Source organism: Amia ocellicauda, chromosome 5 (genome assembly GCF_036373705.1).
Source record: "Amia ocellicauda isolate fAmiCal2 chromosome 5, fAmiCal2.hap1, whole genome shotgun sequence".
NCBI classification, from domain to species: Eukaryota; Metazoa; Chordata; class Actinopteri; order Amiiformes; family Amiidae; genus Amia; species Amia ocellicauda.
In genome coordinates, this window is record NC_089854.1 from 10,522,854 (window position 1) to 10,547,908 (window position 25,055).

At 38.6% G+C, this 25,055-nt stretch overlaps 2 protein-coding genes across 8 annotated transcripts in view; both read right to left on the minus strand.

Moving 5' to 3' along the window:
- Positions 1 to 406: 406 nt before the first annotated feature.
- On the minus strand, positions 407 to 11,658 carry LOC136749392 (complement receptor type 2). 2 transcript variants are annotated; one of them, XM_066703653.1, is made up of 17 exons: positions 11,320 to 11,658; positions 10,480 to 10,665; positions 9,822 to 9,918; positions 9,554 to 9,627; positions 8,747 to 8,926; positions 8,296 to 8,481; positions 6,807 to 6,986; positions 5,982 to 6,170; positions 5,325 to 5,513; positions 4,626 to 4,814; positions 3,922 to 4,101; positions 3,672 to 3,768; positions 3,369 to 3,442; positions 3,086 to 3,265; positions 2,293 to 2,472; positions 1,487 to 1,669; positions 407 to 897 (listed from the first exon to the last, which is right to left on the minus strand). In XM_066703653.1, the coding sequence occupies exons 1-17, from the start codon at positions 11,405 to 11,407 to the stop codon at positions 872 to 874; spliced, it is 2,478 nt and encodes an 825-aa protein (XP_066559750.1). In that variant the 5' UTR covers positions 11,408 to 11,658; the 3' UTR covers positions 407 to 871. The 2 variants fall into 2 exon arrangements, with proteins under 2 accessions (XP_066559750.1, XP_066559751.1); XM_066703654.1 differs by lacking the exon at positions 4,626 to 4,814 and having other exon boundaries at positions 11,320 to 11,657.
- Positions 11,659 to 11,953: 295 nt separating this feature from the next.
- The window catches only part of pfkfb2b (6-phosphofructo-2-kinase/fructose-2,6-biphosphatase 2b), a 33,686-nt gene continuing 20,584 nt past the window's right edge, over positions 11,954 to 25,055 (minus strand). For 2 of the 6 annotated variants that reach the window (XM_066703658.1, XM_066703655.1), the window contains 3 exons: positions 24,100 to 24,285; positions 23,192 to 23,214; positions 16,795 to 22,218 (listed from right to left, as the gene is read on the minus strand). In XM_066703658.1, coding sequence (XP_066559755.1) covers positions 22,161 to 22,218; positions 23,192 to 23,214; positions 24,100 to 24,285 — 267 coding nt within the window. In that variant the 3' untranslated portion in view covers positions 16,795 to 22,160. Of the gene's footprint in view, positions 15,932 to 16,794; positions 22,219 to 23,191; positions 23,215 to 23,386; positions 23,526 to 24,099; positions 24,286 to 25,055 lie in introns of those variants that run through there. The other 4 variants (XM_066703656.1, XM_066703657.1, XM_066703659.1 and 1 more) reach the window with 4 other exon arrangements.

A 25,055-nucleotide genomic window follows, 5' to 3' on the forward strand; every position in this document is an offset into this window, starting at 1 on the left:
TTAAATGGACGAATCTGGAGGGGACGGAAAAATCTTTACAAATACAGGGATGTTGTGACATTCTCCTGCAATCCTGGCTATGAGATGGAAGGATCTGGAAGCGTCACATGTGAGGAGCATGGCTGGTCTCCAGCAATTCCTCAGTGTCATCGTAAGTTTTAAGAGCCGTCGTTCCACTGTGCATGACACTCTAATACAGTCTCCTATGAACTGTGAATTGATAGAATATAAATACATTTTTATATGTGTTTTTTATTTTACAGGTAATTGGTTCTGCCGAAAAGCTGCGTCGGTGACCCAATGGATTATCAATCACCTACCTAAGTTTCTCTCATAATCAGGGTTTCCCACAGCTATATTCAGCCCAGGCGGTCCGCCACTAATCAGTGCCACCTCGCCAAAGAAATGCGTGAATGTTAAATGTTTATTTAATTAAAACATAAGTGCCCTTGCACTTGCTCTGTAATTGTCTGCGGCAAACTGTGATATTGCATACAAGCATTAGGTACATAAAACAGCTTTTGTATTGTAGTTGTTATAGGTGTAATGGGGTGCTTTTTGAAGTCCATTGAGTAGCATTTCACTTTATGGTGACAAATTCGTAAAAAAAACTAAACAACAATGAACTAACCATTTTCAAATGATCATAATATTATTCATAATTGTATGGAAAAGAAAGTGTGACAGATTTTCCACATCACTTCATCACTGAAAAGTATACTGTAAGGATTAATAATCCACACTTGGTTACATTTATAGCTGAATCTGTATAGAGTTCAGAGGAGAGCTCTTTCAATGCAGTCACATGGCTTAGCATCCAGTAAGAAAATAAAGCGGAGTCCTGTGTGCCAAGTGTTGAGGACTGATCAGCTCAGTATCTTGAATAAGATCTATATCCTGTTAACAAAAGCACAAAAAGGGGTTAAAAAGGCTTTTACTTTTAGTTGCCACTTTAACACAGACAGTATATACATTGCTAAATAATGCATGTAAGAGTAATTACTCCCAACCGTCTGTCTGTAATCTACAGCTTTGAGTTTTGTATTAACCTGGGAGAGCCGAGTACAACTGAGCTCAGATCTCTGTGCTTTCACTATTAAACCTTAATCCATGTTTACAACCAAGCCGTATGGGCTCTAGTCATATGTTGCTGCTTGAAGTCAGACTAGTATGCAATAGCATATACATTAGGATAAAGGCAATTAACTTTGGTATGAAAAAAAAAGGACAGACAGTGCCAAGTGAATGAATACTGAACATCTAGTTCACATAGAACTCTCTCTATCATAGATCACATGATTAACAAGTGCAATAGCTTGGCAGAGAATCTCTAACTGCAAGAGCACACAGCGCATGAAAACACACGACACCACAAAAGGACATTGTGTTTGTAGAGTGTTAGTATAGAAAGAGTACATAAAAGAGACCTCTCACCTCAATGGGAAAAAAGGAATAACTCACATTTAAAGTTGGTATTCACACTTACTTTTTGTGCATGTTGGAAGAGAAGGGTGCCATTGCCCATTGTCCCCACAGGTAACCCTGCCACTGCCTTGAAGCCTGTATCCAGCGTCACAGTAAAAGTGCACAATGCATCCGTGTGTATTTAGATTTTTGGAACGAGATTTTATTCCACCATTAGGCAACACAGGAGGAGGGCAAACAACTCCTGTAAAATTAACAGAAATTACTGCTGTGAAATATGACCAACTCGCAAGGCCACAACGACAGCAGGGTTTTTATACACATGTCCCTTTCAGGTATTGCAGTGAAGTCTAGTATATAGTGCACTATACTATAAGTTATGTCAAGTATGATATGCCACAATGCAATGTATCCTTTAAATTGTTGTTTTGTCCAACCAAAATGGCACACAACACAAAAAAGACTGTCAAAGAAGAAAATAATTTATTTAGTCTCAATGGAAAATCAAAAGAAGTCAGATCTGTACTGATTCAGGTTTAATTCAAAATCCTGAGCTAGAAGGACAAAGTCAACCCCAACGGCTCAGCATCAAAGCGAGGCCTAGAGGCTACCAGTGAAAATGAAGATTAGGTGCAGTTAGGACGGAAGGCAGTGCTTTGCACCAAGAGTTGTGGGGGTCTGGAACAATTTCCTGAGCCATGTGGTGGCTGCCTCTGAGGATTCCTTAACACTAGAGCCGCTGAGGTTTTAATACTTACAGTCAGCGTACAGACTGTACTGTACTTTAAAAGTGAGAAATGACTTTGAAAGGTTACCTATTACAATAGTGGTATAGCACTCAAAATGGAAATCCTGTGCAGTACTTACTGTCACATTTTGGCAAGCGAGGACTCCATTTGCCGTACTGATTGCACGTCACAGAACCAGATCCATTGAGGCGAAAGCCCTTCTCACAAGCAAAGGACACAGAGTCTCTGTATGTATAAGCCACCCCGTGTCCGCGTGTCTTTCTCGCATTCCTCACAATGGGATTCGTACAATTAATCTCTGCAAGAAGAACAGTACGTATGTTATAGATGTTGCATCTCATATCTTGTCACAATGCTGCAATATTATTGATGTAGGAAAAATATCATCAGACATTAATTCTGCAGTGGCAGTAGATTATACATCTAATTAGGAATTCAAAACATGATTTAAATTAACACTAAGATAAGTCTTTTTTTTGGTCTTTTGGCCACCACTCAAAAAAAGTAATACAACCTGATTTATTATTAATAAACACCACCGGTTTAACTATATCAATTTATAATAAAACCAAAATAAATGTCAATTTGTATGATTGAGTAAAACTGACATCACAGCATGTTATATAATCATTGTTCTATTTTCTGCTACATCTGCCATTCAGAATTAGTTTGGTGTAATATATTCACAAGAAACAAAACCCCTCTTCTGTGATTGCATAACTCCCCTCACAAAATAACCAGAATAGCTTCATGCTTGTTGGAAACCATTTTAAACTAGATAGGATTGAGTGCTTGAAATAAAAAGAAAAGAAAAGGTGAAATAGCAGTCACCAACATAAATCACTTAGTGTGGTCTTCTGTTTGACCAGACATAAGATCAGTCTGAATAAAGGCAAGAGAAAGACTGGTACCTTTACACTTTGGCAGTGGGCCGCTCCAGGTCCCGTTCTCAGTGCAGTAAATCTCTCTGCTCCCGATGAGTGTCCCCCTCTCACAGCTGTAGCTCAGCACGGTGTTGTAGTCAAACGGTCCTTCCTGGGGGCCCGTCCTTCTCAGACCAGCTGCCTTTCGGGGGGCAGGACACTTCGCAACTGGGTGACAGAGGGAAAAACATAAGAAACAGGAATAGGTTCAACTCTGAAAACATGCAAATCAGTGACTGAGTGCATCCAAGCCTATATATAAAAGAAGTACCTTCACACAGGGGGATATCACCATCCCAGCCCAAGTCTTTGCACTGCCTGTAGCCCCTGCCCACCAAGCGATACCTAAAGAGCACGAGACACATCAGACAGAATTATAAAAGTAACAGAGCTGAACCTGAAGTTTTGGCAGACTTTTCCTCAAATTATAATATAGCCTCCATATCTGCTTACCTGTTCCCTGCAGGATCATTTGAAATCAATGTTGGAACAGTAATGCAAACAATAATGGTGTAAACATTTAAGAACAGAAACGGTTACCTTATCGTGAGGAGAGTACTGTCAAGACACTCACCCTTCGTCACACACAGCCGTCGCCTTAGAGCCAAATGTTATGTCTTCGTATTTGAACATCCCATTCAATATCTCCCCTGCGGAGCCACACGATTTTTCTAAGGCAAAAAGCACCAGGCACAATTCAATGACATGAGGACAGTACTCTTAAAGTTAGATGCAATGTTATACAAAAAGCAATCCTATTATTTTCACTATTCCTATGTCGGTTATGTTGAGCTAGAATCATTGGAGGGATAAATATTGCTTACTTTCACACTGCAGTGTCAGTGGTGTCCATTGGCCATCGTTGCATCGGATATACAAGGACCCTCCCTCTCTTTTGTATCCCACAACACATTTGTACATGACCATCTGACCGGTACTGTATGTCGGCTTCTTCTCTGTAGGTTTTGCATTGGGATGGGGTGGAGGCGCACTGCAAAATGGTCCTAGGACAAAACCACAAAAGACGGTGAACTTATTAGCATTCTGATTAAAGCACAATGTTACAAAAGATTGAATAGCAGATAAATGGAAACTAGTAACTTATACAGTATATTTAAATTAATAATACATAGGTGTTGACAATGTAAATGCCTGAAAAACTAATTATACTTAAAATACCCATCTTTTAAAGAACTTTGTATTAAACGTGAGAATGCTAATTAATTTTGCAAGGTATTTTTTAAAGTCTCCTAACAAAATATTACTTAAAATGTCTCGTGTTCTGCATGACATTTTACATTCTCTCATTTCCCTCATTAACATGCAAATCAATTTATAACTTTTTTGAAATGCGTTTTTCTGGATATTTTTGTTGTTGTTCTGTCTCTCACTGTTAAAATACACCTACCATTAAAATTATAGACTGATCATTTCTTTGTCAGTGGGCAAACGTACAAAATCAGCAGGGGATCAAATACTTTTTCCCTTCACTGTATATATATCAAAGACACACCAGCTAACTGCTTACCTTTGAGGGGCAAACATTCAGGGATTTTAGGAAACCAATGGCCATCCTCTTCACAGGTGATCAAGTCGGCTCCATGCAGCTGATACCCCGCATTGCAAGCAAACAAAACTGTATTTCTATATTCATACTTGATGTTGTGTCCATGTGTAATGCTGCCATTGGTCACAGAGGGGGCTGGACAATAAACCTCTGGCAGAAAAACAGAAACAGAGCGTGCATCATGAAGATACACACACAACACAGTATTGTGATGCTATACACGGTAATGGAAAAAAAAGCTATAATTTGAGGGAGGGGAATACCCATATGATATCAAAAGACTAAAATATATTACCTCCAGTAATATAACATATATTGAAATAAAATGTGAAAATACAGATTTAGAATAGAAAATAGATTTTATAATCAATTAATTTACATCATCGTCTGCAGCTTGTGCCAATCCAGAAAATCTGCAAAATGTTCAATTCATGGCTGAAATTGATTTACATATACATTCAAATATTTTAACTTTTATATTTTCAAAATGCTCTTCAGAGTATTTTGTGGCCATTTTTGCCTGTTGCACATTTACCACTTTGTACAAATATACTATTTTTTGAAATGACTGGGACTGGTATATGTACTATTTCCCATTCACCAGAAAAGTAATTCATGTTATTATTGGGCACAGAAAGTCTAAAGCCCTCCTGTACTTACTGTTGAGTGCTTGACATGTGGGAACAGGAGGACTCCACTCCCCGTTCCCTCCACAGCTCACAGTGCTGTGTCCGTTCAGCACAAAGCCCTCATCGCAGCTCAGAGTCACTGAGTCGCCATCTTGGTAGATGTCTTTGCCTCCGTGTGTCACTGTGCTGTCGGTCACACTTGGAGCAGCGCAGGTAATCTCTGCAATAAACAAGAACATCAGACATGGGAGCCCCTAGGTTACCATTCTCAGAGTCATTCCTCTCAATTTTGTTAACACTGAGTCTAATTCACAGGATACACAGAATACAAGTGGATTTTCTTTTTATAAAATGATTTTTTTTTTATTGGATTACACAGAAGCCTACTGAAGCAAGTTCTATGCAGTGTGAAGAAACCTGACCTCCTCATCTCCACAGAATTCCACACAGGCCTCCCTGGCTAACTAAATTAAAACCTGTAGTGCTCTGCTCATATGTATGTGCACTTGACGTGTGATCAAATGGAATCTGCTCAATTAGCTCTAGGCTAAATCAGTGTTCAACAGACTATAAAAAGATATTTTTAGAAGTTTAATGAGTATCAAATATCAATGTTTCAAATGTGAAAAATGATGACTATGTATGTGTATATATATATATATCAAAGACACACCAGCTAACTGGTTACCTTTGAGGGGCAAACATTCAGGGATTTTAGGAAGCCAATGGCCATCCTCTTCACAGGTGATCAAGTCGGCTCCATGCAGCTGATACCCGGCATTGCAAGCAAACAAAACTGTATGTCTATATTCATACTTGATGTTGTATCCATGTGTAATGCTGCCATTGGTCACAGAGGGGGCTGGACAATAAACCTCTGGCAGAAAAACAGAAACCGAGCGTGCATCATGAAGATACACACACAACACAACATATTGATATACACACACATATAAATGGTTATAATTATTCACAAATGTAGCATCACAATACTGTGTCATTATTATAAAACATTTGGTTTAAACATGTATGTGTACATATTGTATGTGTGTATATATTACATAAGACTACACATACAATATATACACATACATGTTCAATTAAATTGTTTTAACCAAAACAAAATGTTTTTTAATAAATGACCATGAGCTTTTACCACTTCCCCTAATCATATAAGGAGAGAGACAAGGCTTTGGAGTTGCTGCTATGCTGTTACATAGGTACAGAAGAGAGATGCTGATTGGAGCTGTGTGAGTGAAGTGAATCTGCAGGAGTGTTGTCCCATTGCCACAGAGCTATTAGCAGAATAGAATGGGCAACAAATTGGCAATTTTGCAGAGGTCAGATGTGTCCAATCACTAACAGGTCTCTATGAACAGTTAAAGAGAACCACTTAAATTTAAAGGCTGCTGATTCATCACAATCACTTCAGAGCATCTGAAAAATAAACACAGTAAAGGAGCCCTATCTGTGAGTATGTATACAAAAGAACAGAAGAGCAGGAGCAGCTTACCTAAACACTGAGGAATCTCAGGAGCCCAACGGCCATCTTCCCCACAAGTGATCAGAACGGCTCCACTCCGGCGATACCCCGGGTTGCAAGAGAACGTAGCCGAGTCTCCGTGTTTATACATTGATCGATATCCACTCGTGCGCCTGCCATTGAGCACAGAGGGTCTCGGACAGTAAACTTCTGGAAGAAACATCCGTCAGAGAGATATTGAGGAAATGGCTTGTAAAGTCACTGTACACGGACTGGCTAGTAGCTATGCAAATTGTGTAGTGTACATCTGTAAACCAATCAAATTACAACAATTGTCAAATTAAATGTTTTTACTTTTTACTGTATGGTGTTGTGTGTGCCTGTACATAAATTATTTACAGTGGCTCTCAAAACTATTCACCCCACTTGGACTTTTCCACATTTGATTGTGTTACAACATGAAATCAGAGTGGATTTAATCAGGAGTTTTTGCCACTGATCAACACAGAAAATGTCCACAATGTCAAAGTGACAAATATAATCTGCAAATTGTTCTAAATTAATTACAAATACAAATCAGAAAATAATTGAATGCATAAGTAATCACCCCCTTCAGTCAATATTTGGTAGAGGAACCTTTGGCAGCAATGACAGACAAATGAGTCTATGTGGATAAGTCTCTACCAGCTTTGCACATCTGGACACAGCAACTTTTACCCATTCTTCTTTGCAAAATTACTCAAGCTCCATCAAGTTGGATGGGGACCTTGGGTGAACATCAAATTTTCAACTATTTCCACATATTCTCAACTGGATTGAGCTCTGGGCTTTGACTGGGCCACTCCAGTACATGGACCTTTTTGTTTCTTTGCCACTCCAGTGAGGCTTTGGCTGTATTTTTGGGGTCATATTCCTGCTGGAAGATGAATCTTCTCCCAAGTCCCAGGTCTCTTGTAGACTTCAGCAGGTCTTCTTCCAGGATGTCTCTGTACTTTGCTGCATCAATTTTGCTCTCTATCTTTACAAGGTTTCCAGGCCCTGACGCAGAGAAGCATCCCCATAGCATGATGCTGCCACCACGCTTCACGGTGTGTTGTTAAGCTTGCACCAAACATAGTGCTTAGCATTGAGGCCTGCACTTATATTAGCTTTTACAATGTAGGACTTATATTTTGTTTACTGTATATTTTCCTATACACTTGTGCAAATTGGAACTTGTAATTGCATTATGCTTTGAACTGTACTGTATTATTGCACTTTGTATTGCTCTTATAGGTCACCCTGGATAAGGGCATCTGCTAAGAAATAAATCATTATAATAATTCTGATGTCATGTTGTAACACAATAAAATGTGGAAAAGTCCAAGGGGGTGAATACTTTTGAAAGCCACTGTCTGTTTAGATATTAGATATTCTTAAAATAATTGTGTTTCCTGGACAGAATTACATTCCTTGCTATAAGATGTACCAACAGAAACTGCATAATAAATGTATAGACAGACACCACTGAACCGGTTACCTCTGAGCTCACACTTGGGAATCTCGGGATGCCAACGGCCATCCTTTTCACAGGTGATCCATCTGGCTCCATTCAGTTCATACCCAGCATGGCACGCAAAAGAAACCGTGGCTCTGTACTTAAACAACACACTGAATCCACTTGTCAGTCTGCCATTCTTCAAATAGGGAGCTGGACAGTTAATGTCTGTAATATAACAACAGAAACAGTACAGAGCATCAACCCCAAAGACATATAGTACATCAAGGTAACACAATACAGTGATGGTCTGATATTTAACAGATTAATTGTGTTAGTTTGGTTACTTTTTAATATAATGTTTATAAATATGACTTATTTAAATTGTTCTTAATTGCAATGAATCCAAAGTAACAGCTGCTGCCCTCTAGAGGATATTAAAACTAAATGTAACAGTATCTGTAGACTATTATAACAATAATATTACTGATACCTGTACACTGAGGGGGCGGGCTGCTCCAGTCCCCGTTTTGATTGCAGTGAATCTCTCTGTTCCCGATGAGCGTCCCCCTCTCACAGCTGTAGCTCAGCACGGTGTTGTAGTCAAACGGTCCTTCCAAGGGGCCCGTCCTTCTCAGACCCGCTGCCTCGGGGGGGTCAGCACACTTAACACCTGGAAAGTGTTTTATTCATGGTGATTTGTATGTTAGCTGATAAATGACAAAGTCATGCCTTCTTGAACATGTGTTCTCCGTTGGCTGCCTCACTTTTGAAACTTTAAGTTCTGTAAATTTGAGATCCTGAATACACATTAGTTCTCGAGGACCAGATTTTCCCTGTATTGAACCAATGACTGTACTTGCTTAATTAATGAATACCTAATGAGAGATCATGGTGCTTGGAAAATGGTGAATTGGAGTAACCAATTCAATCTGCTGGGGCTGTCCAGGACAAGGGCCTTCACCGAACACCTCTGAAATTGTAGAGGTTAAGTCAGTCATCACACCACATTATGGTCTAGAATTGACATGGTCTCCGTTTGCTTTCTTTTTCTTGTCTGCTGGACTCATTCAAGAGTTTTCAGCTGACACTTTAATGTATTTTTCTCCATTATTCAGATTAATTTATTCTACTCATCAATTATTAGGATTATCATGTTTGCGGTTGGAATTAATATGATGATGATTTCTCCTTATTAATATTGACACGGACAGGTTAGCAAGTGTCCAAATTATACCTTGATCTTATTAAACACATTCAGTTTAGTTACAGCTCAGATAGATGAAAATGATTTACTTACTTTCACATATTGGAATAATCCCATCCCAGCCAGTACTTTTGCATTGCCTGTAACCCCTTCCAACTAGTTGGTACCTTGTATACAAAATTAAAATGGAAAAGTAACAAAAGTAGATAAATAACATACATATTAGCATTTAAAGTTATACTTTACTATACTATTTAAATTATTGTGTTCAGTCAGATACAATGTTAACAGTTTAAACATTTCTTTAAATGGATTTCAATGTATCTCAGCCTTATTCACGTATTTAAAAGTGTGTACTTACCCCACTTCACATTCAGCAACAACTGTATCTCCAAACAAAATCCCATTGTATTTGAACTGTCCGTTCTGGATCTCCCCTGCCGAACCACATGACCTACCTAAAAAAGGACACAATTATATACCCAGTTTTAAATTCACAGCCTCCCTGAAACAACTTTCAGGGATTTGTTCGGTTTTATTTCAGCCCAGGGAAGGAAACAGGTACCAATATGACAGCTGAACGCCCTGAGTTAACAGAATTATCACAATCAAAGATGACCTCGTTGTAGTTGTATTTTCCTATATAACCCTGAATATTTCAGAAATATTTGGACTACTAATCAGTTTATTTTTTCTAAGACATGCCCTCTTTACAAAACATACAAGTCACATTTTAAAATCATGGGCAACACTTGTTAATTGACTGATGTGTGAATACCACCAGAATAACACAAGCATACCTTACACACCTCATCTGACCTCTGCCGTTAATCACATACATACCAAGGCCAGGGTCAGGTTTAGGGACAGAGATACGGAACTGCGTGAACATGCATGATCATTCATATGTTATTCCCGTGGGAGTCACATTCATTCATTAAGAATGGGTGCCCATTATTGCAAAGTGTGACCTGTACAACATTTAAACTGGGCATAAGAAATGTATTAAGATGACTTACGTTCACAATTCAATGTCAGTGTTGTCCATTTGCCATTTATGCAAAACACAGCCCAGCTGCCCCCTGCTCTTATGTATCCCTCAGCACATGTGTAAATAACTTTGGCATCTGAAGGGTAACGACTCCGAGTGGGATGTCTGTCTCGGAGGAGGACATTGGTGTAGGAGGGCGGCGCGGTGCAGTAGCCTGAATTACAAGGAACACATTTTAGTGCTATGCAATATATGAAAAGAAAACCCTTTACGAAATGACATTTTGTGAAACTTCTCCTCCTGCTATATACCTCATCATTTGCTAGCGCTCATCCATTTCCACGTTTACATTAATGTCATAATTCACCAAATGCGCTTCCCAAGTAAAGTAATATGCTTTCGGAAAATTATTCTTTCGTGCAAATTAAGTAAGTTAACAGTAATACAACCCATGCTGGAACTGTATTAAACATTTAGGTGCATATGTAGCACATGGTATATTACATACATATTTAGGATACATGATCTATTATTAAACAGACATTTGAAAAATACTCAAAACATAAATCCCTGCTGCAACACCAGGCGCAGCTCACGGTTGTGTCTGGTTTACTAGTGCCACGTTTTCACTTTCTAATGAAGATAGACCTTGCTTCTGTATTAGGCTTTGTTTCATTTTTTTTTAAATTATGTTTCATGAATTGCCAACTTGCAAAGCGTAAGCATGTTTACATTGTCAAACGCGCATCTTGCTACATCAGATGTCGAGTCGTTTATAACCTGAACAAGAACCCGTCAAAATAAACAGCTAATTAAACTGCTGGGATTACATAGAAACAAAATAATTAAATACATGTATCATACTTACACAAGACCCTGGTGACAGAGAGTAATAACAGACACACCGTATTCCTCCAAACATGATGGCGCATCGGTGAACTGTCCATCTCCAGCATCGTGTTGCTTTCCTTCAACTGGAGTTTAGTTTTAATTGTGGAATAAAGGTCCCTATTCAGAAATAACCAGCACAAACGATCAACAATTCAAAATTACTTGGTGTGTGTTTGATTAGTGTACATGCGCTAGGTATTGAGCCAGGGATAAACACAAAAACCTCCTTGATTATTATCGCTCAGCTCGTCTGCGTCCGTCCCGTTTAACTGCCGTGCAGGACATGCAATTTATACCAGCAGGATGTGAGTTAATGTGAAGGCGGTGTGGGTGTTTGTGTTGTTTTCATCTGGTTTATAAAAACTTTCTTTTTGGCATGAACGGCCCATCGTCATTGCAGACAGCCCACAAGGCCAGTCGCCTACTCGCTGCTAGTAAATGATAGTACTGCGAATAACAAAGAAACAGAAAAGTTCGTCAGTTATGCCATTTATATTTTTCTGAAGTCACTTGCACTGTCTATGAACATTTGCCGTTTAAAATCCTATTTTTAACGAACAATGCTATAAAACTTCAGGTATGAGAATGTCAGGAAGAAGGAACGAATGAAGGAGCGTGTTTACACTTAATATTTATTATTATTACATTACTTGGCCAGGACGACTTTTACAATAGATCACATTATTGTTTTACATACAATTTCTCTTTTATACAGTTGGGTTTTTACTGGAGCAATCTTGGTACACTACCTTGCTCAAGGGTACAACAGCAGTGCCTCCCACCTGGTATTGAACTCATGAGAAGCTACCCACTACCCCAAACAAACTTTTAAAGTATGTACCCATAGCACCCAGTCACTATATCACGGTTTCCTCCATTACATTTGTGACAGTGGTGGACCAACCCTGGTGGCATATGATGAAAATCCAGCTAACTATGCCTGTGCTTCCAGAATGAGAGACCCATAGTTCTGCACCTTACTCATCACAGAGCTTCAGACATAAGTCATTGAAACCCCTTAACGATGTTCAGTCCACAACAATAATTATTACTAGCCACTAGGTTGAACTAGTCTTCAATAAACGTCTACAAATATAAATTTATGGTTAGTTAGTTGTGAAGGGGGAAAGGATGACATGGACTCGAGTCTATTACCAAAGTCTAATCCAAAACCAATATCGCACTAAAACAGTGTAAACCTAAATACCCTGAAATATAGTCAGGGCTGAGTTCTTTAGTATCCTGCTGGACAAAGAGCTCTACTGTGTGATCTAATGAACAGTTTCCCCCAGAAACCTGGAGGAGAGAAAAACAAAAACTCAGCACCACAGTTGACTGTACATTTTGAATGTACATCAGACAACAACACTTCTAGGTTTGTGAAAGTCCTCTAGATTAATCATACACTAGTATTTGCAGATTTCATGCTAGGTATAACTACATATTAAATGTAGCAAAGGGGAGGGTAGGCTAAATTAAATGAAAAAGACAAGTTCAGACAATTAGCTCTGTAGATGTGACTTTTACATAATAACGATGATACAATTTACAGCAAAAATTCTGCAATTTACAAGCAAGTCATTTAAAAGTAAACATTTCCTTTTTTATAAACATACAAATAAACACATGTTGACATGTATTACAGTAATATTCAAAACTAAGAGTTTTAGTATTCTAAAAATTGTTTTTGTGCAAACCATTACAATTATACATGTATGTTTACATGGAGTAATGATACAAAAAAACATACAATAACAAACAAAACAAATGGTATGGATTTTTAAGGTTAAGAATTGACACTGTAAAATAATCAAATCTGTCAAATCAACTCCTAGCCTGCAGACTAATGTTTTTAATAAGGAAAGGAAATAAGTCTCTTACTGGTATCTAACCCAGTACAAGAAACAATTCCAGATTAACAACCCACTTCTGAGAGGAACGCTTTCCCCGACTAAATACCTAATTACACCACCATGAATATTATTTAAAAAAAAAAACTAAAAAAAACCCCATGAAAGTCACTGGGCAACATTTTCAGATTTCACATCCTATGGCAATGTACAGCAGTAAGAAATTAACTGGGCCTGGGCTCACAGTTTCACTATAATGTTTTAAACAGGTGGAGTAACCACGTATTAGTCAGCCAGGCGGGGTCCAAACAAGTCAATTAAACAGTCAGTTAAACTTAGAAACAGGGAATGCTTATAAAAACAAACCGATTTCTGAGGTGATTTGGTGAAGAAATATAATGATGTTTGTGTATGTATGTACACACATTAACACACATATATAGCCTAAAATGGTACACACCAACATCAATTCAAACAATGAACGATAAAGAGTAAATTATTCCAGTAGACGATTGTAAAAAGTCACAGTCCATTAGCAATCATGCTCCAAGGCACTTTGAATAACAAACATTGACTGGAAATTATATTGATAAGTGTGGGGTGTAAACATATCTCCCAGCCACCTAGAACAATATAAAACAACACAATGGCAGCTTTGCATTGGGAAGGGAAAAATCTGTTCTTAAAGGCCTGCATGTATTGCCATGTTAATTGCAAAATCTAAGCTTAGGGTTTCTTCACCAGCATACCAAACATAGTGTGATACAATACCACTTCCCTTATGGCCTCAGAAAACATGTCCAGACTATTCAAACAATAATAATAATAGCAAAAACAACAACATTAATAGCTTTGTACAAGCCTTCCAGTACCAACTGCTCTACCTATTGTAACTAGGCTATGAGAGAAACTTAATGACTCCTAATCAGATTGCAAAATATCAGCTGTTTTTGAGAAACTAGGTGCTGTAGTAGTTTTCTGTGCCTCAGAATACTTGGGAAAAATTATTTGATGGATTTGCAACACAGGGACCAGTTGAAAGCTGAAGAAATACGGTTGAGATGTGGACATGGAAAAACACAGCCTTGAGGAATGCAGGTTGAACGTATGTAAACCAGCAGTGATTTTCTTCAAGTGAGAATTGTTTTGGGGAACAAAGCCTTCAACTTAAACTGCAGCGACAACAAGGGAAGAGCATTATATATCTAACTCACAACAACGGCTTCTGAAACCACCATAACATAAATAGTTATGTCTTCATCTTTTGTGCAAGGACACTTTGACCAGATTAATTGCTTTACAAAAATAAATAAATCTGGATAATAATTTGAATTTCAGGGGTTGAAACAAAGTGAACAGTCATCAGATTTTCTGTGCATGTGGACAGGCATAGGGGGTATTGAGAAATGGGTGAGACTTTTAGCAAATGCCAAATAGTTCTCTTTCACACAGGTTCAGTTATTAAATCGTGCTCAAAACTCTGCATAAAAACAACATGTACATAGACACACATAGAATACTCATTATCATTATCTATAGCCGTCACATATATACCCATACACACACAATTTATATTTTATTATCTTAAGTATACACACCCTCCATCTGAAACAATGTGAAAACGGTGATTCGATAATTATAATAACTAATGTCCATTAAAGTATACCTATTCATCTGAATAAAGACAGGGTTTGTGTGTGAACTTTTGACTGCCACTCCTCTGAAATCTCTCAACACACCCCTATCTTAAGTCAGTTCAATCACCTGAAATCTTTAGCTTTCTCTAGTCCAAATAAGTGTTCAATCTACTCTGAAAACATATGGATAAACAAGTGTACTATAATTATTAATATTTAATAAACTAAGGGTGTGAATACTTTGAACAACAAATGCAGATATATATTGCAACACAAATAAACAAAAATAAAACTATTACAAAGAAGACTTAACTCAAAGCATTATTTAAATATGCTTCATATTTTCTTTGACACGACTTAAGACCAGTACTGATATGAAACATATTTCTTGACCTGTGTGACATTACAGAAAGGTTTATTGAAAGAAAAAAAATCACATTAGTAAAAACAAAACAATAAAAAAAGGTTGGCAGGTCCATTCAGATAATTTGGTTGGCATAAAAAACAAAAAACAAAAAAAGACTGGTTTATCCAAATACCTGATAAAGATATCTCCTGAGATACAAACTGAGAAACAAAGCTAATAAATTATGACATTAAGGATCATATACTTGTAATGAATGGCTCAAATAACTGCAATATCCATTTCATACTGGTGCCCTTCTCTTCCAAGAGGAACTGGAGTTTACCTGGCGAGAACTCAGGCCATATCCAAGAGGAAATGGTCAATCTTGTTTCAGCAATTCACGGTTTGAAAACAGTGTCAAAAAATGCTACTCCTCATGAGTAGCTAATGCTTCTGCTACTCCCTAGGTTGAATGAGTGTTCAGTCATCAAATATGTAACTGTTAAATGAGTAGACATTAGCAAATCTTATTGGGTCAAAAGAAAGGTGAGACTAGTTTATTCTGTGGCAAAAGCGGTGGTCCATTTTGGAGCCGGCTCCTCAATGGGCTCTTGCTCTACATGCGCACTGACGAACGCCATATTCCAAAATACTCTCAAAAAAGTGCCTGTTTGGGGGAAACCTTTGTCTCTTCCCTTACTTTCGGTCTGGAACAGTCTCCAGAGCTTCCTTTCGGGAACGGCTGAGGTCTGTGTTCTGAAAGGGAGAGAGACAAAGTCAGGTCAGAAAACTTGGAATGATATTCCCTGAACTACAGATGCCAGTGGTTTCTTGACAGGATAACTACATTATAGACACCGAGCCATCCAGGAACAGAGTCTGAGACAACTGCATTATATAGACACATACAACAAACACACCTGCAGTTTAGATATAAACGAGGAGATGGTAGACTCCTTAAGACACCTATTTCTCCATTCAGTAACACAATTCACATCAAAATGTCCTCTGATTTTCAAATTGGTCGGCCTTGACATGAGCATTATAAAGCTATGGAAGTGCCTTTAGACCAAGTGATCAGGTACCGTGTACAGGAATTACACAATACAGCTCGAGTTCAACTCGAGAATCGGATTACGGAACAGACTTTCTTTTAAAAAACATCATCATCATTTAAACGACTGGGGCTGTCAAATCTGTTTACTGTACTGTAGTAGATGCTTAGGGAGGAAAATAAAATTAAAATAACTAGAGAACAAAAATACTAAAGGTCGAGTACTGCTTGCCTGGCCTTGCTAGTTCCCAAAATAAGGAATCTGTAAGAGACAATATCTGAGAAACCAGGATCAAATGTCATTCCAAAATACTTAGAACATGTAATGCAGTAAGAACAGACATGATGTTTCTCATAGATTTGGCATAACAACTTTATTAATATTATATTATATATATATATATATATATATATATATATATACACACACACACACACACATCTCCTTGTTTTAGGAATAAGACAATTGAAAACAGTGCTCACTTGAGAGAGGGTTTAGATTAACTACTTCACTACTACTACACAAACATCCAGCTGTTAAATAACACACAGAGACTGTGCAAGAAACATTTCACATGATTTATTGAATTACAACAATTGGGGCACATAGTATTGAAATATAGTATTGAAATACACCATACAGAAACACTTCAAAGGGTATTTTGCCAGGTATTGTGAGACCCTGTGATTTTCACTGGGGAATTTTGAATGCTCCAGCAACGGGGTTTGCAGTCAGAAACCTCAAACAATCCCTTAAAGCCACTCCAGTGAAGCCAATTTTAAGAATAATTATCAACACAAACTGGCTTATTACAATATATTATAATCTCATAATGAAGGGCAGTAAGAGTGTTTTCATCTTACACAGAGACCAAGACAAAACATTTAATGAACAACAGATGGTCGATCAGTATTGGTCAGTGCTATTATCTACCCAAAATGACCAAAAGCAAAGTTATTTGCTTCTGATATAAAGCCTCTGTATAAAGAATAAGATTACTAAGAGGCTTTTTCTCATTTATTTACATATGTATATATTTATTTACAAGCTCAATTGCACAAGCTTGAATGTTGCAATGGACATTAGAAATCAGATATCTCATTATTGTATGTTCAGATCAACACAATTATGACCGAATGATTGCAATGGTTCCTTGTTATTGACAGTTGTGTTGTATGTAGCCAGTAAGTGGTATAACACAGTATGCTCCATAATAGTCAGTGGGACTGGCTTGAGTGAAAAAATTGAAGGTTGGGCTGACAAGCAAATTGTGAGCTCTTGGCAGTTCCCTCATGAATTGTGCAGGGTCTAGGATATTGTGTACAATCATAAGCAGTGTCAGCTCTAAAGTAAATAAGAGTCTTTCAAAGGGATGAGAAGACAGGCATGTAACAAGATATTGGCACTTTTCTTGAAAAATATAACGCATGTATAGAAGAAAACATACGGTCTTATAACGCTACCCTTGCTTCTCTGATTCAGAATGACTGTACACATTAAATCAAACCACTGACAATTAATATCATGGGACACAACCAGAAAAGCCAGATTACACTACCAGACTTTTACTGCTGAATTCCTAGAATAGATTATTGCAAGTGGAGTTTACAGAAAACTTTAAATCACTACAGTGTTGCACAATCCTGAATAAATGACAAATGCAACATCAGTGTTGCTGTATGGTGACTGGGAATTATGAAATACATTCTCCTTAATGTCAAGGAGGCAGCTAAGTATTTAACAGCAGACTGATGCTTTGCAGTTACAATTCTTTCCAACATGAAAATTCATGCGTAAATAAAATGAGTAAATGCTCAGTCATTTCCTTCAAATATAATACATTTGGCAGGCTCTCTATACAACAGATGAGCCTTACAATCTACAAATAATTCAATAAGACAGAGGCCAGAGTTAAAGTTAAGATATCTAGCACTATACTAAACTATTACATAAGACCCTTAATTGTGCGTTTTCCCAGCATTAAATATGGACAATAAATAGACATTTTCATTGCAATGACAAAATGGTTTGAACAATTACTTACAACATGCTGTAAGAGTGTGCCAGACCACAATCAAATATCACACATTATTTAAATCACAAACATATGCATGTTTATAAATATATAAATATATACTCTAGGCTAGCTTCAGATGCCCTCTATGTGCTTATTAGCTTAAAAAAAAAAAAAAAAATTACATACTTTATCATCCAGTGGTTCGATTCCTACAAGTAACAATCACAAGCAAGAGCTCAGGTATGCATGGTATGAATGGCACAGTTCCCTTCTTGGTTCCAGTGTCTCCCTGATCCAGCAATTACAGACAACATAAACACAAAGCAAACGATCAGCTCAAATATAATGTATAATTACCGACACAATGCTTTCTCAGTCTCTATTGAGGAGGGGAAACAACAGATATGCCAGCTTTTAGGTCTATTTCAGTCTTTATGCCTATTTCAGGAAGTATCTTAATCCCCCTTATTTTCAGAAGTTATGGAAAGCGCCTCAGATACAACGAACTACAGATCTCAACAGGCCGGTTTTAAGCCGAGGAAAGAGCTGGTAAAAGCATATCCTACAGCCCTCGGAGAATTAAGCTGTTGAAACCGGTTGCCAGTGGTCTGCCTATAGAAGGCAGGGAACAGAGTAGCTCACATTCTTAGCCTTTTATTCTGGTCAACTGGCAATTGAACAGCAAGTCCTGTCACACCCACAAAGCTAACTGTCCGTTACAAGCAGCAACTCAAAACGGTATGCTTTGTCTATGAGGATTGTGTTTGGGCGCTAGCATACTGCCACAAATAATAACTGATGGCAACAGTATTCATATTCCCATTTCAGATTTGGAAAAAGATGGCTTTTAAAAAAAAAGTTACTATAGGTGGCTTTAGTGGGTTTGTGTGTCTCTGCTTGCCACACCCATGGCAATGGCCTTTGACGCACACACCAGACGCATAGGCCTTATTCTTTCCACCCCCCTTCGTCTCATTCAGCCTGTTCACTATGTCCATTGGTGGAAGCAATTTACCCAATGTCTCCTCTGACACAAATAAATGGTACTACAATATTTTCATCAGTATTATGCCTTGTTCAAGTGTGAAAAGGATTGACAGTTTCTCTTGTCATCTGAGACAGAGTTGTTGTTCCAAGATTAGGGTGGGAGCTTAGCCTGGCTCCCCCACATTATTGCTTTCACTGCCATCACTTTCTGAATTTGTATCATAATCCCAATCATCCCAATCCTCCCTATATCTGGCCTCTTTGTCCTCCAATTATCCCAATCAATATCATTTTTCAAAGCCTTCTTACTGCCAATGCCTTCTACTCTACACACTTTTGTGTATGTTGCTCTTTCAGCTTTGGACATGCTTCATTTATTCTTTTGCTGTAAACATTTCAATCTATCCAATACACTCTCCAGATTCTCTAGAATTTGTGGGCATACAATTACAATTCCCTTGTCAGTTCTCCCCTTATTCTGTCTCCCCCACCATTCGTTCTGTTAACTTGGGGCCCACTTCATATCATAACCAGTCTTGGTCATTTTCTCATATATTGGCACCTTTGCCACTCACACACTCGGTTGGTTCATTCATACCACTTATTTCATACATACTCGCAACACCTTCACATTCAATGCTTGGTCAAGCCCGTTGATATTCAGTTAACGCTGTCTAGACACCTCTTGTAATTACTGATCCCAACTGCTGTGACATCTTTCCTATATATTTACAGCCCACACCTACGCATTAAAACATACGCTAGCATTTTCTGATCAGTTAACTACCTGACCTGACCTGTCTTAACTACTGTTGAACCCCACAGGGTCTACAGCGGTAACTGATCACAACTGCTGTGAAATCTTTCCCACCGATTTATAGCCTGAAACTATACACATTCAAAACCGCCCGGTCCAAGACACACATGCGCAACAATATCCGAAACCTGACAATACCCTTCACCCTGGTGTCAAAAATAACTTTTGCAGTTCTTTTTATTCTATTACAGACATTGCATTTAATTAAATCTATCGGTTAGCATTCTAGCCTATAACTATGAAAGCTGGTTTTGTTTGGTTTAAATGTACTCACCCTTACAGGTAGATTGGTAACAGACACAATATGATCAGCCACAGCATGTTCATGATGACTGTGCTTGCAGCATCAAATTCTGCAGTGGATTTACTCTCCATTATCCTCAGAGACTCAGGACATACTTTATTTTATTCAGTGCATGCAAGGGAAGAGCACCCTATCACTCATGATATGATGTAGCAACTCTTAAAGCAATGGCAGCAATACAGAGCAATATATACATGTAGTTTTGGTGGGTGTTTTCAGGGACCTCTGAAGGCCTAATCTATCACAACCAATGATGACATTGGGTTTAAGGGGAGAGAGAAATGGCTTGGCGAAGTGCTCGTTTCGCTGACCATTTTCTGAGGCAGACATCCCATTGCCATCATAGCAGGAGATCACATACTTTTTGTTTCAGGGGTCTTTTGTTTTCTATGTGAGCAATCAAACCGAAGTTACACCCAACGGTATGTCTGCAAGCCTGACTGGCAAAAGCTATCGTCTTTATGTAAACCTGGTCCTCAACCGGCCATTATGGTTAATGCAGAGTATAATCGGTCTCTTAGGAAAGTTCATTTTTTCTTCTTCATGGCCACAAGTGGTGGCTTCACAGAGAACCAGATTGGATGTGCAGAACAGCTGCACTTCTGCTTGTTTCAGATATTGCAGAATACAGTAGAAAAATAAGATCCTAGTGCAAACAATAAGCCTTCCATTTTGTGGTCAGAAAACCTCAATAAACCCTTCAAGAGATAAAATAGAACATCAAATAACTGATCTCAAATGCCATTCCCTAGCCTAATGTAATGGGAACTACAAGGCCATTGTGCTAATCTGCAGACTTACTTATCCTTACAAAGTACATTCACTGTCCAGACCCTAGAGAAACAAGTTATTCATTCACGGCTAAAGAGAAGCCCGAAATTCCCAGCGATCAAGCACAAACAGTGATTTTAACGTTCTGACTTAGTGTTTTACAGCTTTCATGGACTCTAAATGTAAATGTAAATAGAAAGACATTCATGTTGATAAGGCTAGATTACCCCATTTTAGATTATTAAGGTATACATAATATCACAAGCCCAGTAGATCAAGTACCTGAAACTCATGGGTAAAGTCCCTTTTTGTGCATCCCCATCAGCAATAGTCCAACATATAAATCCAACATATAAATCTCTAAAGAGCAGGCATTTTATAAACTCCTAAATATGTAAGGCATACCATCATGTTACAGGATGATTAAAAATAAATTAAAATGATTCAAACTCAAATAAAATAAAGTACCTGCTGGAATCATTTCAGTAGCACTTGAAAATCTGTGATGAATAAATACATACATACATAAATAAATACATGTTATAAAAAATATTTACCAGCATTTAGTTCCAAAAATCTGTACCACTAAAATTAGCCAGTTGTACAGAGAAATCGCTCTCTGTGTTCAAAGAAAAATCATTCTCAGGAAATGCCAGACAGGCTTAAGATGCTGTGATTAAGAAACACAGACAGCACTTGTACAATAACCCTTCAAATCCCAAACATTCAATTGTACATTTACAAATGTGTAAAACTTGATAAAATTATTAAAAATCAGGTTAAATACCAATAATTTAAACAAGATGACATGCAATAAGGATTGACAACATGGCAAGAATGATACTAATATAGTCTACAGATGAGCTGGTTTGCGGTTATAACCTTCACTAAACAGCTTTCAATGCGAGTGTGTACAATGGCATGAGGCCCCCCAATCTGCACCGTCATGCAGAGGGGGTATATCAGCGCAGAAGCAGGCAGGAAAGTGGGAGGTCCTGGCGGGGCCTAAATGGAGGGCCACAGAGTGCCTGCCTCTACTCAGAGCCCGAAACAATCAGCAGCATCTCTGGGGCTGTCACACTGGAGCGAGTCCTGTCAGACAAGAACACAGACAGAGCTACCGGCCACTGTCGACATCTCAGCACAACACATGAACAAATCTCTCTTAGCTACAGGCTTAACCAGAAAGCAACTAAGTGTCAAAAACCTACTTAGTTCTTAACCTACTTTTCACAAAACAAAAACAATGTTAACAACTATTCTATTTAATCAATTACATGAAGTTGTTATGCGGTTTGATTACTGAATCACATTCTGGAGCGTTATGGTTAATGATTACGAATCAAGTGTCCGATGTCTAAAACAGCCTCATTAGTTGCATCTATTAGTTTATGTGAGGAGTCTCCAGGTCTACGAGTCTTGGGAGGCACCCCACCCCCCCATTTTAACCTGAGTCAACATTGTGAACTGAGTTGACTCAGAAGTGGGGGGTGGTGAGCGGTCTGCCGAGTGTGACATCACATGGGTTGCTCACATGAACTACCAGAAGGAACCTAGAAGCTTTATCAGTCTTAGTCATTAGAATGCGATAAAATCAAATAAATTACTAATATAAATGTAATATTTAGGAAATAGAGTGGTTTGCATTATCTTTTTCCTTGAAATTCAGTTTTAAATGTCTTCAGAACACCATCAAGGTCTTTGGTTTATTTTAGGGTAAAAACTTGTTTAATTTGACAAATACTTACTTGTTCACTATGGAATTGATGACTTGATGACTAGGGAAACCTATAAAATGTAATGGATTGGGGTTCTCCAAGACCTTTTTTTATTAGGATTCACAACACAGAGCCTAATTGTCCTTATAGGAAAAACTGCCCCTTTAATTCCCATGCTGTGGAGAATCTAGGCCACAGTGTTTTGATAACGGTAAAATTACTCTATTGAGAATTACAGTATTTTTTCAATTTCCTGAAATTCCAATGAATAAGCCCACTGTGATACTGAAGCCCCATTAGCAGTGATAGCAAGAACTGTAGGTCCGAGCAGAGTGTCAGATACTCACAAACAGGTACTTCCCACATGGGGCTGTGGAGAGACAGAGGAAGAAAGAGAAAGAAAGAAGAATAGAGATGGAGAGAAAAGCTGAAGCCTGTATTTCAACCAACAAAGCCAAGCACACACAAACACAGGCTTGGAATATGCAAAATAGCTGAATCAAATCCATGAATAAAAAAAATATTCTAAGAGACTTTGTGAATACCATTTTGTTTAATGTTTTATTAAAGAACCCCCATGATAAATGTGCTTTCATAGACTTTACCTCCAGCAGAACGTCCATTAAAACACAATATTGTCCAGTTTACTTGACAATTGAATGGATTTGCAGATTAAATATCCTACAAGAAATAAAATTCCTTATTACAACAATCTTGAAAATCATCACAATTTGCATTTAAAGCGCTTGATTATCCAACTTTAAAGCTGGAATTCATAGCAAGATCTTACACAGTGACGACACTAGATTCAATCTTCAGGTACATTTTAGATCAAGTGGATATATTGTTACCAAAAGGAAGATGAAGCATATACAATCAGTACCGTTGACATGCATGGCCTGCTGGCATGAATATCCTTTCTTCAAATCGGGTCAAATGCGACCGAGTTGCAGAAGGGCCTGTTGAAGTGTACAGGCTATGTAGTGCAGACATATTCAATAGTGCATATTCAAGCAGTGTGCAAGGGGTGATGAACCAAGAGAAGGACAAGCATGCAGGAAATGGAAGTGGCAGGGGAAACGGACGGACACTGGCAACGCAGAGAATGCAGCACGGAAACAGGTGCAACAGGACGAATTCAAATGGAACGCACACAAATCAAGAGGTCAGTGAGTGACCAAGGATCAGCTGGATTAGTTACTTGGGGTGGGGTGGGGGGTGATTGGTGATTAATGCTAACAGTGCTGACACTAACTTGGCTTTGCTGCAGCACTGCCCCCTCTGGTCCCTCTGGGAATTGCAGGGCCTTCAGGGAAGGGGCGAGGGGGAGCCAGTTGCCAGCGCTGTAGAGTCGCGGGCGCTTGACCTGGTCGTGACTGGCCAGGGGGGTGTAACTATTTCGCCGGAGCAGAAGGGGCGCGGGGTCCTTCCGGATTTGACCCTGATTAGAGATGGGAGAGACCAGGAGCGTTAAAGAGCATGCGCCCACAAGCACACACGCACTCACACATACGCATGCACAGACGCACACATGCACTCAAACAGACACACATACGGGGAACTGCAGAAACACCATTTGTCCCTCTTTTGTGGTACAATTGTCTAGAACGAGGTAGGGAAACAATACTCGACCTTGGGCTCCAGTGGGTTGCTGTGAATTACTGAGGCTTATTGAGCAAACTCTTCAAGCCAAAATAATTAAGAGCTTCTGTAGCAATTAAACCAGCAACCACAGGGGGCCCCACAAAACAGGACTGACAAAACTTGGTTTAAAGTACAGAAAATCTATCCGTCATGATGGACACATCGGGAGAGCAAATGAGAGTTGCAATGCAGAGCACTTGGAGCCATTCTGCCAAGAGCTCAGGGTGTGTGTCCTCAATGTGGGCTGGGACTTTCACACTTGTTCTCAGCTGCCCAGTGACAATCAAAAGCCACATTGAGGACATCTGAATCGCAGCTAAATGCAGCAGAGCTAATGGATATTAGGGAGAGGTGTTATTAAGCAGCAAGACTGGCTTCAAACATTGAACTAAAATCGTGCAGTCCTTCTCTGAAACAATTTGTCTCTACAAATCCATTCATCAACCATTCTTAGGAAGGGGATTCTGAATACAAGTTGCTGCAAAAACTATCACCAAAATATAGAAGAACAGGTTCAGACAAAGTCAAAATACACAATGTAGCATTGATAAGTAGACCCTGAAAGGA

Coding starts and splice junctions, on each gene's coding strand:
- LOC136749392 (XM_066703653.1), bottom strand. CDS start 11,407: ATGCTGGAGATGGACAGTTCACCGATGCGCCATCATGTTTGGAGGAAT. Junction 10,666..11,319: donor CTCTGTCACCAGGGTCTTGT/GTAAGTATGATA, acceptor CTTGTAATTCAG/GCTACTGCACCGCGCCGCCC. Junction 4,102..4,625: donor TGAATGTTTGCCCCTCAAAG/GTAAGCAGTTAG, acceptor GTTTTGTCCTAG/GACCATTTTGCAGTGCGCCT.